Source organism: Bombina bombina, chromosome 2 (genome assembly GCF_027579735.1).
Source record: "Bombina bombina isolate aBomBom1 chromosome 2, aBomBom1.pri, whole genome shotgun sequence".
In the NCBI taxonomy this organism is placed as follows: domain Eukaryota; kingdom Metazoa; phylum Chordata; class Amphibia; order Anura; family Bombinatoridae; genus Bombina; species Bombina bombina.
In genome coordinates, this window is record NC_069500.1 from 361,955,674 (window position 1) to 361,969,786 (window position 14,113).

A 14,113-nucleotide genomic window follows, 5' to 3' on the forward strand; every position below is an offset into this window, starting at 1 on the left:
TACCAATGTTCAGTCGCACCAAACACCTGTGAAAACACCCAATAGTACCGAATACCATCTATTTATTAAGGGTATATTTCTTCTTGGCTATGGATTTCTCATCCTAGGTTAAGAATTAACCCCATCAGCAATTTTCTGTGTTTAATATAACACACTGTATATTATATCCTCATTTACACTCTGTGTTTTTAATAGAATGATATATGTTTGTTTGTGGACAGTTATTTTTATTGTGATTCCTAATAAAGGTTACATTTTAATTTGTTACGGTTAATACCGTTTTCCTCCCCTGGACTTAATTGTTCTAACACAAGAGCCACTTCCCCTTAGGTGAAAGTGCTAAATAAGTGTACACCATTTTCAATCCTAGGATTTAAATTTTCCTTTCTTTTCAGAATAAAAAAGTACACAGCACCTGACTCTGTTAATCATTTGAAGGTTTATATAGCCATAGTTACCACGAACATTCAATAGTAGTGCCATTAGTCTTGTTTTTTCTTTACTTGGAGGCAGGTCAGCCTCCACCGCAGCGGATTACTGCCTTTTCTACTTGGTCAGTTGCCATTTCTTTAGCTTTCAAGAATTAGGCTTCAGTTGATCAGATTTGCAATACAGCTACTCACATACTTTTACATAATTCTAACATTTTGATGTCTTCTGAAGTAGCCTTTGGTAGAAAGGTTCTTCAGGCAGCTGTCTTTTTTGCCTGTTTGATGTATTTTATTTATTTTGCATTAAAAAAAAAAAAAATATTGGGGTTGTGTATTTAATTTCTCAGTGAAGAAAATATTTTTTTTAAATCCCTCCCTTTATATTATTATTCATGGACTCCGCAACGTGACTATTAGTTCTCAGGATCTCTCACCACCTGTATGAAAGAAAACATAATTTAATTTGATAAATTAATTTCTTTCCTAGTGATGAGTCCACGAGACCCCCACCCTTATGTTTTTTTTGGGTTAGTTTTTTTTTCTTCAGCACATCTTTTTTTTCCCTGTTCCTTTATGGCTGTCCTTTTTCTTACCTCTCTTTGCTTGGCTATACGTTAGACTATGGTAAGTGTGTGGTGGGAGGGGTTTTATAGAGCTTTTGGGGCTTGGTAGAGTAATTCCCAGGAGTAATGGATTGTGGACTCTCACCACCAGGAGAGAAATGAATTTATTAGGTAAGCATAAATTATGTTTTTGTGCATTCTTGATTGCTAAAATGAATTATTGATAATACATAAATTGTTCTTGTTTATTATTAGCAATGATAAGCAGAAAGACAACAGACTGTAGACAGGGGATTTCCTGTATTTTGTCTTATATTCACAAACGTAATTTAGTATTTTCCTGCATTTTATTAGAATTTATTTTACTTTCATGATTTAGGTAGAGCATACAATTTTAAACAACTTAGTTTACTTCTATCATCAAATTTTGCTTCATTCTCTTTGTATCAGCAATGCACTACTGGTTTCTAACTGAACACATGGGTAAGACAATGACAAACGTGTATACAGTATATATATGCCGCCACCAATCCGCAGCTAGAACCTAGGTTCTTTGCTGCTTCCGAGCTTTCCTAGATAAACCTTTCAACAAAGGATAACGAGAAGGAAGCAAATTAAATAAAAGAAGTAAATTGGAAAGTTGTTTAAAATGGTATGCTCTGTCTGCTGGCTTCCGGAGGAGGAGCTCAGGTGTATGGTCACGTAAGACACCTGCTCTGATTCACCTTCTTTCAAGCCTGATGGCGGGAAATCTGCGCCCAAAACCCTAGACCCTGGGCGGCTTGAATAGCCAAAATTACCGCTACCGGAGTCTGAATTAGTGCCACTCCAAAGCACTAAAACTGCATTAAGTAGTACTCTTAAGGACTTACAAAGTTTTCAGCAAAACTCTCTCTGTTTTCTGACACTCAAAATTACTAATAACCTGTTAAAATAAATAGTGGAGAAGCACAGAGAGGATAACTATTGGCTAAATCAATAAACCCAATGCCGGTAATATTTTGAACTTTTCCTCATTGCTGGCTCCTCTGAGCGGCCGTTGCTACCAACTCAGAGGACAGAACTGTAACAAATCTACGGCAGAGAAGCTGGGACCTGTTTAAAACAGCGCAGGATCTTACATAAATATTGCTGCCCTGGCTTTAATTCTACCTGTCCTTTCATAGTTTCTGAGGTGAACGAACCATCCTGACCAGGACTTAGCATACGGCCTCTTTTTGATCTTGCTGATCTTCGCATCTCCTACCTGGTTTGGAGTGAGGATTCCTGGCTCGTCGGCTGCTGCTGGCCTTGGCGCGGACCTTCATGTCCCTTGATTCGCGGAGATCTTGCCGACGGAGGTAAGCGGAGGCGCAGTGATATCCTGGGCGCCGTACTCGATTGGTCCGGACTTCCCCTCCCACCGGTGCTGCGTGAGGGGTCCGGATCTTTCTCCTGCACTTTCTCGTCCATCTGGATCCTGGCGGCTGCCATTTTCCTGGCGTTCGATCTGAGCTCTCTCAGGCAGCTCGCTCCGGGATTTTTTCTTTCCCAGCTTGTCCGGTGCTTCCCCTCCCACCGGTGCTGCGTGTAGGGGAGGCCCGGTCTCTTAGAGGAGTCGCCCTGAATACTCTGTGCCCCTGGTCAGGAATGGGTAAAGTATGCAACACATACATTGACTCTTGTATGTATTCCCTCAGTATCATTCAAAAAACATACCGCACAATATAATATCTCTCTCTACTGCAATTCAGCAGCCACCAGAACTTACACCTGAAATACTTTGACTTTCTCTGCTACATTTACAAAAACTCATACAAAGACTGTTACCTCGAGAATGGACTTTTTTACTTACTCCACGATAAAAACTGTGGGCTGATAGCAACTGTTTTGACCCATGATTTAACAAATATCTAATTCTTTTTTCTTTTGGCTTTTTTTTTTTTTTTCTTGTATAGAGATATTTAATTAAGGCATTGAAGAGTACCCTTTACATGCCTATATAGGTACAGAGTGAAAAGCCCATATCAAACTAGGGCTCTATATAAAGAAGGAAAAAGAGAAAAAGGGGAAAGAGAGAGGAAGGGGGGGGAAGAGGAAAGGAGAGGGGGGTAGTATAATCGTCTCCCCTACGAATATTTACAAATTAAGACACAAATACCTTCCTTCACAGAAAGGCTTATGATAAATTTGAACATATAGCCTTATTGAGAAATAAAGTACAAAAGTTACTAACTAGTTAGATACTGGAAAAGATCCTCAACTCTCTCATATATAGCTAGATCAGTATTCTTGGTTATAAGTCCTGATATAATAACTAATGATGCCATCCTAAGTTACTGATGATAGAAACTAGGGGAGTTTAACCCCTTTGTTGGTACTTTTTTGTTTGGTATCGGAGATATATATAAAAAACATTATTTGTATCAATATTATTTTGATGTTACCAGGTGCATAAAATCTGAATAATTGAATTAACTCTACACAGGGAAAGGCCTGATATTTAAATATGTGAGAACAATGTATTAGCTTTCACCTAAGTGATTTTTTTATCTTTTCTGTATAGAAATATAAAAAAACTGCCTGATTAAACATAGCAATACCAATCTGCTACTGTCGCATAGAGGCATAAGAAAGCATCTACTCTACATATTACTATAAACTAATTTTTCTGTTCAGATTTACACTCTGACGAATATCTTGTATATTAAATATGGATTACTAGGGCTGATAACATACGGTCAGAATGTTATTACCTATCATCCTTTTTACTCTTGAAGGTTGAAGGGAATATATACTCCTTTTGTGTAAGTATATGCAGTAAATGCCTCTTTGAGTTTTTTACCTGGTCTAAAGTATTTTTTAAATTAACCTGTTGTTAAGCTTTTAAAGCTAAATATTCTGAGTTCCTAAGCTCCCATCATTAGTGCCTATCAGACCAGATTAATTATATAGGCAATTGCTTGCTATTAATATAGTATTAGGATCTGAGTATTTCTCAGAATCTTGCTACTTAAATTGCTATCAACCCCTTATAATTTTGCCTTTGCCAGAATTAAATACATGAATAAGGTTTATTTACAATTAGAATAAATTGCATTTACCTAGGATCTTACACTAGTCACCTTAGGTCACTATAAATACAGATCACTGCACTTTTTTATATATCACTGCCCACAAGTATACCCTTTTAAAATATAATTCCCTTCACCTGTGTCAGCACTGTCATGTCCTCACATTACTTCACTTTTTTCCCCTCCCCCTTTTTTTTTTTTTTTTCCCCTCTCTCTTACACGTTTTTTTTCTCCCTTTTTTTCTTTCTCACCTCCCTCACTCACTACACAATTCCCACTTTGCACATCTACATTTTTCCCTGCTCTTTCTTTATCTCCTATGCGGGGTCTGACTCACTCTTTATGCACTTTCCTAACACTTTTTCACAAGTACACTCTTTTTTACACAAATTAACTTTCTCACTCTCAGCACATGGACAAATTTTTCCATAATTTGTCCAAGACTCCCTCTCCCGCCATGGCGGCTCGTAATAAGGATAGAAAACACAAAGGCAATTCAGAGAACACTAGTGACAGCCAAGCGATTGTATCAAATAGTTCTACAGTGCAGGAAGCAATAAATATTCAAAGCTTAGTTGTAAGTATTTCAGACGCTCTTTCCCCTAAATTTGATGCTCTGCGAACTGAAATTAAGCAAGATATCTCGGTATTAACTCAGGAAGTACGACAATTTTCTAATAGATTACAAGAAGTCGAGCAGAGGGTGTCGGACCTTGAGGATTTGACAATGTCGCATAATTCTAAACTGGAAGGCCTAAATACTAAAATTCAAAAAGTCTATAGCAAGCTAGAAGACCTAGAAAATCGTTCTAGGAGAAATAATATTAGAATTATAGGACTCCCAGAAGAGCAACAATATGAAAATCTCTCCTCTTTCATATCTAAAACATTACCTAAAATTCTTAATATTCCATCTGACTACCAATCTATTATTGTTGAAAGAGCGCATAGACTTGGCCCATCTCGCACAGATATGAAAGGTGGAAAAAGGCCTAGACCAGTTATTGCGAGATTGTTAAATTTTCAGGATAAGACGGTTTTACTTCAACACTACCGCAAGTACCAGCCAATCAGTATTGGAGGGGTTCCAATCCTGATTTTTCAGGATTTTTCGGCTGATACAGCGTCAAAAAGAAAAGAACTAGTTCCTATATGTACTAAATTTATACAGCATGGCTATCGGGCCACCATAATTTACCCTTCTAAACTTAAAGTCACAGTAAATGAGATCACACACTGGTTTCAGGAAGCTCATAAAGCTGAAACTTTCTTTAATTCACTAGACCCACCTCCTTAATAAGAGTATAGTCTAAATATGTCAATCAATGAATAAATGAAATGCAGGTTCTAAATGGGGGATACCCCGTGACTCTCTATCAAGTGGGTCATGGGGCAAGGGGTGGGCATTCTCTGTGGGTTTTTTTTTTTTTTTTTTCTCTCTCCCTCTCTCCTTCCTCCTCTCCCTCTTGTTTTATAAAAGGTAACGATGGTAGATAAATATAAAGTAGTCTCTTGGAATGTGGGAGGTATCTCAACACCTACTAAGAGAAAGGCTATTCTTGCTCAGTTACAGAAAACACAAACAGACATAGGTTTTATACAAGAAACACACCTAAGTACAGAGGAATCTTTAAAATTAAGAGCCTCATGGGTTAAGGAAGTTTATTTTGCACCCAGTGTGAGAAGGAAAAGGGGAGTAGCTATACTAATAGGGAAGAAAATTGATTTGGTGGTTATCCACTCTGAGGCCGATCCTGGGGGGAGGTATGTTCTATTAAAGATTAAAATTGCCCACAAGGTTTATACACTCTGTAATGTATACGGCCCCAATGTCTTTGATCCTGAATTCTGGGCTTATTGTATATGCCACCGGGCACTTAATTATCGGGGGGGATTTCAATATGGCATTACAATGTCCAATAGATAGATTGAGATGTAACACCAAACGGCTGAAACAAAAAAAAGATAATCTGGAATCTAAGATGCTTAAGAAAATTATGCAGAACCTAGGAGTACGAGATATTTGGCGGGCACAAAACCTTGATGTTCAGAAATACACTTGCTTTTCCAAAGCCCATAAAACTCTTTCACGCATTGATATGTTCTTGATCGATGAACATATACCTATCTCTCAGGTCAAATCTGAAATAGCTCAGATTACACTATCAGATCATGGTCCTATCTCCCTTGAACTCCATAATATGCATTCACTACCTACCCCATCTCGTTTCTTATTCCCTTATTTTTTGACGCCTGATCTTAAGTTTAAAAATTGGCTCAAAAGTAAATTTGAGGAATACGTGCATTTTAACAGCGAATATCTAGATCGTCCCGATATATTTTGGGAGGCTGCAAAAGCAGTGATGCGGGGGGAGATTATAGCTTACAGGGCCGCGCTTTTGAAAAAGATGAGATTTAGAGAGAAGGAAGTAGGTAAATTTTTGATTAATTCATATAATCAATTTCTCATGAATAAAACTCCTTTAAATTGGGCGAAATATGTCCGCGCTAAAAATGAAAGGGACACATTTATATTGCAACAAGAGGCCCAAAAGGAACTGAAACTTCAGGCCAAAATGTATAGGTTTGGCAATAAATCTGGTAGAATGCTGGCTAAATTAGTGAAAAATGAGAAAAAGCAGTCAAGTATTGAACAACTTCAATATAAAGGGAAATTATTGCTAAAATCTGAAGATATCTCACAGGCATTATTTGAATATTTTCAAGAACTTTATGCATCCAAATCATATGATACAATGAACTCTGATGAGTTCTGGAGTAAAATTATTTGCCCCACATTATCAGCAGAATCTGCCGACACCTTAAATTCTCCCATTACTATAGAAGAAGTTGAGAAAGTGATTACTAAATTATCTTCAAATAAAGCAGCTGGTCCAGATGGACTTCCTAGTGAATTCTATAAAATATTATCCGCGGAAAGTGCCCCTTTGCTGTGTAATCTTTTCAATAATTATTACATAAATGCTAAACCTGTTCCATCTTCCTTCGCTGCGTCTTTCACGACTTTAATACTTAAGCCTGGCAAAGATCCTAAATGTAAGGAATCATATAGGCCAATAGCCCTTTTGAATTCAGATTACAAAATTTTAACTACAATATTGGCATCTAGACTTCAGGGGGCACTAGGTAAAATCATTCACTCTGATCAAGCAGGGTTTTTAAACAAACGCAATTCCTCTGCAAAAATTAGAGAGTTACTGGTTGTTGCGGAGTATTTTGGGAATTTATCGGGCTCAGAGGAGCGGGGAGAGGGCGCCCCTGACCTTGCTATCCTATCTATTGATGCTGAAAAGGCTTTTGATTCTATCATTCATAAACACATAATAAATTCATTAATGCAATTTGGTATTAGAGGTAAGTTCTCTAAATTTGTGGAGAATTTATATAGCCAGCCCTCTACAAGACTCATAATAAACAATAATCTCACACTTGATATATTACTGGGCAGGGGGACGCGTCAGGGGTGCCCCCTCTCCCCGCTTCTCTTTGATGTTTCTATTGAACCCCTAGCAATCTGGATAAGACAATTTCTTGAGGGTATAAAAATACATAATTACGAGATAAAAATTGGATTATATGCAGATGACTTGCTTTTGTATGTGGCTAACACTAAAGTGAACATTCCCAAGCTGATTTACATAATGGATCACTTTGGATCCTTCTCTGGATATAAAGTGAACTTGACAAAATCGGAAATATTCTGGCTTAGGAAGAACGCTACATCTCTTTTAAATATACCTTTCTGGGAGGTCACGGACTCTTTTAAGTATCTGGGGATCTGTATTCCGGTTAACTCTTCAGATTTATATAATTTCAACATTCCACCAATATTGAAAATTATTAGAGATAAACTTAAGTCATGGCAGAACTTACCTATATCAATCTCTGGTAGAATCGCACTATTTAAAATGGTTCTTCTCCCAAAGTTGCTTTACATTCTTCAAAACACTCCGATAATTTTATTAGAAAAAGATATTCGTACACTTAACAGTTCACTTATACAGTTTTTGTGGCAGGGGAAAAGATCAAAGATTTCCCTTATCAAATTGTCAATTTCAAAGGAATATGGTGGACTTGCACTACCAGATCTAAGGCTTTATAATCTTTGCTTCTTGGCACGGATAGCAATTGACTGGATTTTATCCAATAATTATGTCTTAAATAATGAACTTGAAACAGACGTTTGCACCCCGTACCTCCCAATAGCATTATTACATTCTGTAACAAAAGAAGTACCTGCGGAAATTAAGAAACTGAAAACAATCTTTAACCCACTTAAGGCATGGCATAAAATCGCCAACCTCCTATCAATTAATGCTAAGGCTTCCTCTTATCTGCCCTTAAGAGGAAATCCGAAATTTCAAGCAGGCCTTAACTCGGCTGTCTTTAAAGGATGGCATAATGCTGGCCTGAGTAAAGTTTATCAAATAATAGATGGGAATAGGGGATGCATTAAAACGTTTCAGGAATTAAAAACAGAATTTAATCTATCTAACAAAGATTTCTTTGCTTATCTACAGGCAAGGCATTTTGTCTCGGAAATAACTAAGGAAAGGGGTTGGAGCTGGGGACTAGGAAAACTGGAAGACTGGCTTGTATTAGCCAGGAATGGACATATGTCCATAGCTCCTTGTTATCATTACCTTAATGCTAGTAAAGGTCTTCCAATTTTATCCAAAATGGCAGCGGATTGGAACATATTAATCCCTCAGGGCAATGTCGAACCAAAGCTGCTTCAATTATCATTAAATAAAATTGCTCAGACCACACTTTCCGCTACCTGGCGTGAATCACAGGTTAAACTTCTTCATAGAGCTTACTTTACACCTGGGAGGGGCCTCAGATGTGGCAATTTTGGATTTAATAGGTGCCCCAAATGTGCATATCCTGCAGCAGACTTATCGCATATGTTCTGGGCATGTCCTAAAATAAGAAACTTTTGGCTCAAGCTAGAATACTGGCTAAAAACTGTTTTAAAGATAGCCCCTGTGACTTTAACATTTTTTCAAATAGTATTTTGTGTAAATAGGGGACCTGGTAAGCAAGTTAATGAAAAAATAGTAATTTCTTCTATTCTGGCTACCAGGTACCTAATTTGCAAAAAATGGAAAAGTCGAGCACTTCCAAGTATTGTTGAAGTAAAGAACTGCATGAAAAAACAATGCATACTTGAGCAAAGAGATACAAATATAGACAATGAACAAGATATTAGGAAATTTTTTAGCAAATGGGCAATATTTTTAAAGATATTTCCCACTACTGAAATAAATCATATAATTTTTCCATTTCGACACTCAGAAACAGTCCTGCTAGGAAACTGGTAGGTGGTTGAAGGGAGATGTGGAGGGAGATTGGGTAAAGGGGGTTTCCCTTTCCCCCCATTTTTTTTTTTTTTTTTTTTGCTTTGTTTTGTTTTGTTTTGTTTTGTTTTGTTTAGTTTTGTGTTTGTTTGTTTGTTGATTTGTTTTGTTTTTCATTTGTTGGTTTTAGTTGTTTTTTTGAGAATAAAACAAAAAGCACCAACAGAGTATATTTACATAATTAATAGAGGTTAGTTTCTTCCAGATCTGGATTGGTCTTTTCATTTCTTTTATTTGTTTGTTTATGTGAATCTACATTATGCAGGTATTATTACTATTTTTGTTTTTTAAGGCCTCTTTTATGGCTTGGAATGGAAAAGCCAATGAAGTGTTTGTATTATATTTACTCTGTTGGATTATAAATAAAGAATTAAAAAAAAAAAAAATGGTATGCTCTGTCTGAATTATGAATGTCTAATTATGACTTTACTGTCCCTTTAAGTGATCATTGTGAATAAGTGTATAATTGGTGTAGTATGTATTATCAGATCATATGATTTATATGCTATTTTTGATATATATAATTTACTCATAAAAAATGTAAACTTAAAAAAAGTGAGAAGAAAAAGTGCTTTGTAAATGTTTCATGCTTGCACATGTGTAGTTAGTGCTGGGGAAATCACATACATTTACTGGGCAGGATTGAGTATTGTTTTGCACAAACTGTACCTGTGATATACAAAATGAAAATGTACAGGCCAGAATCGGAAGCATGGGGTGTTGAGTTTTTTCATTTATTTCAGGGGTTAAATTGTGCCAAACATTTGAATTAATGTTTATATCAGATTTCTGTACTTGTGCTTTTAAACCTCCAAATTTCAAAAAGTAATTAAAGCTCAGTAATGAATGAGTTAAAACATCTGTGATAAATATGTGTGTATGTTTTATAGATGATCTCCAACAAAAGACTGTGGAAAATAATGAACAAAGGGAGGAAATCATTCGTCTTAAGCAAGAAAGTACTTATTTGCAGGCTGAGTTGGTTTTTGCAGGTGAGTATTGTTTTACTTTTAATTGGCCAAACCCTGATAGTTCACCTGTGCTGATATGCGTATAAAATGAACTCTCCTGCTGCAGACTTCAAATCATAAGTGTATAATATTTGCCACTAATGGTGTTTCTTCTTACCTGCCCCCCCCCCCCGATTCAACCCACATCCTCACCAGTGCTGCCTTCTGGTCCACCCTTGAGCAGTGAGTAGCCTTGTTTTACTATGTTGCTCAGACTCCTAAACTTCAGTGCGTGATAGCCGCCAAGCCCCTCCACACGGTTCTGATCGATCTGGTCTGTATAACCGTGACCAGCTCTCTTTCCGAGGCATGAGTGACATCACAGGTTAATGAGGACAGGACCGTAAACTTGTAACCGCAAACTTGAAGTAGGCAGTAACTTGTGTTGACAAAGATCAACTTGGTAACACACCTTGTCACCACCCAAGGGGGCGCAATACACTAAAACAGCTTTGCAAAATATTATAGCAAATCCTATAGCCAATCTTAAGTTACAAAATGCTATAGCAACTATTGTGGCAGATCTTATGTTGCCCAAAATGTTAATAATTAGGCAAAATATTAACTAGACAATGTTCTAAATTAAGCAATTCTTATCTTAAACGTCCATATATATGGTAAATATTTATTTAGTTCTGTCCCTTCTTGAGACTCCAGAGGATTCTTTACTTTCCACTGTCGGCTGCTCCTTCCCAATCCAATAGGAAAAAGTTAAGCAAATTCTGTGGGAATACACAAGAACAAAAGGGCGCCTCCTGGTGTAATAAAGTTTTACACAATATACAGTCAGACACAATGTAAGACAACAAAGCAAGATTCCACAGCACCAAAAGTTTATAGGAAAACTTAGAAATGTATTGAGGTACAAGCAAATGCAACGTTTCGGGAGCCATTCCCTTAATCATGCATAGGGTCAACAGGTGTGTACAGAGTCTTTATAGGGAAAACCTTAACCCTTCACATGCTTATCACAATACAATAACATAGCACCAAAATTTTATAGGAAAACTTAGAAATTTATTGAGGTACAAGCAAATGCAACGTTTCGGGAGCCATTCCCTTAATCATGCATAGGGTCAACAGGTGTGTACAGAGCCTTTATAGGGAAAACCTTAACCCTTCACATGCTTATCACAATACAATAACATAGCACCACCTAGTGGGAATTATACAACAATACATTTTACTTTAACAGACTACCTAACCTTTAAATTTTCAAGCACAGACTACTAGATTCTATGTATAGACCTGTTAATCAACCTAAAAACAATACTTAAATAGAGAAGATGCCTTTGAATCTCAAAACTTTTTTTATACTAATGATTAAACCTACAGAAACACTGCCAAATCAAATTCCCTATTCAGACCTGTAGGGATCATATCATTAAGCTTATGGATCCAGAAGGATTCTTTTTGTTTCAACAATTGTTCTCTATTACCCCCTCTACGTAACCTGCATACACTGTCAATTATTTGCCACCTTAGTTGGCAAATACTGTGCCCAGCCTCCAAAAAGTGACTGGAAACAGGGGCATTTAAATCCCCACATTGAATATTGGATCTGTGTTGACTCATCCTATCCCTTACCTTTCTGGTCGTTTCACCCAAATACATTTTCGAACATGGGCATTTTATTAGGTAAATGACATAGGATGAGTCACACGTGAAATATTCCCTGATTATAAACTTTTTCCCTGTTAAAGGGTGTACAAAATGATTGCCTTTTATTACTGCATTAAAACTAGCACAACCCAGACATGGGAATGTGCCAGTATTTTTAGCAGTTATACATGTCTGGCTCTGTATTTTTCTTGATCCCACATCACTCCTCACTAATCTGTCTTTCAGGTTAGGCACTCTTGTATAGGCCATCATTGGGGGATCCCTAAAGGCATAGATGATGTGTTTGGCGTGTGGTGGGGTGACATTGGAACTCTCCTCTCCTTTGTTGAACAACTGAATAATGCTGTTAATGGTGTAAAGTTCACTGTATCTTTTAGTGAAGAAAGTATAGTCTTCCTGGACACAGTAATATATAGATATCCTGATGGTTTGTTAAATGTGGATATACATAAAAAAACAACTGACAGAAACATATTATTGGCTTTTGATAGTTATCATCCAGACCAATTAAAAAATTCTCTCCCACGTAGCCAGATGCTTAGGGTTAAGAGAATAGGGACATATAGCGTGTTGGCAGAACAGAGATTAAATGAAATGGCCACTAGGTTTAAAGAGAGAGGTTATCCGGATCCTTTAATAAATAAAGAAAAAAAGAGGATTCTGGAGGAGAGACCAGTTATTATTAAAAAAGAAAAAAAGCCACAACGCATGGTCTGTGTCACACAATTTAACCCTTATAGCAAAGATATCTCTAAGATCATCTATAAGCATTGGAATATTCTTAGAGACTGTAACCCTGATATTGTTGCCTTTAGGGATCCCCCGATGATGGCCTATACAAGAGTGCCTAACCTGAAAGACAGATTAGTGAGGAGTGATGTGGGATCAAGAAAAATACAGAGCCAGACATATATAACTGCTAAAAATACTGGCACATTCCCATATCTGGGTTGTGCTAGTTGTAATGCAGTAATTAAAGGCAATAATTTTGTACACCCTTTAACAGGGAAAAAATATAATCAGGGAATATTTCACGTGGGACTCATCCTAAGTCATTTACCTAATAAAATGCCCATGTTCGAAAATGTATTTGCGTGAAACGACCAGAAAGGTAAGGGATAGGATGAGTCAACACAGGTCCAATATTCAATGTGGGGATTTAAATGCCCCTGTTTCCAGTCACTTAATTTATCGGTCAGACTGTTAATACCTGCTATTATAGGTCTACCAGGGGGAGAAATTGTGCTCTTATGAATTTTGGGAAGATGGTAATAAAATGTCAGGTTTTAGTGGTGTCAAATATTGTTTCTCTTTTCGTGTCAAATTCCTTCTTCATACCCATATTCTAGCAGAACCAACATTTTTTTAGCATATATATCTGTAGGATCGTTTTGGAGTTGTACATAATATTCTTTGTCTTTCAATATTCTATTGGCCTCTATTATATAGTCTTGATAGTTTTGAATGACTATACCACCACCCTTGTCGGCCTGGCGGATGACAATAGTTTGATTGTGCGAAAACCCTTTTAAGTGCTCGTTGCTCATTGGGCCAAAGATTAGATTTACCAAGTATATGTTTAGGTATTAAAGCTAATTCCTCTAATACTAAATTTTGGAAGAGGTCTATAAAAGAACCCTCTTCCCTAGGGCGCATGAACATGGACTGTGGGCCAAATTCTGTGTGGATGTATCCCTCATATAAGCCATCTACTAGATTTTCCACCTCATTATATATTATAAGATCATTATTTTATTCGCTCATAGAACTAGTAAGAATTGGTCTGCCTGTTAACCCTTTGCGTCTTAATTCCTTTGTCGCAACATATTTCTGAAGGGAAAGTTTCCATGTAAATTTATTGATAGCCACATATATATCAAAGATTCTATGTGTATTAGAGGGGCAATATGAAAACCCTTTTCCTAATACTCTTACTTCATCATCATTGAGTTTATAGTCAGATAAATTGAAGATACCTTTTTTGTGGTGTTTCCTCTACCTCTCCTGCCCCTTGACCGTAAGGTCTTTTTGCCCCTTGGTTGCTTTTCTTAT

The 14,113-nt window shown here is 36.9% G+C and overlaps 1 protein-coding gene across 1 annotated transcript in view; it reads left to right on the plus strand.

Annotated features, from left to right (window-relative positions):
• CCDC62 (coiled-coil domain containing 62) overlaps nt 1-14,113 on the plus strand; it is a gene marked incomplete at its 5' end in the record, with an annotated part of 328,381 nt that overhangs the window by 74,697 nt on the left and 239,571 nt on the right. Inside the window, one exon of the mRNA XM_053699771.1 lies at nt 10,319-10,420. Coding sequence (XP_053555746.1) covers nt 10,319-10,420 — 102 coding nt within the window. The remainder of the gene's footprint in view (nt 1-10,318; nt 10,421-14,113) is intronic.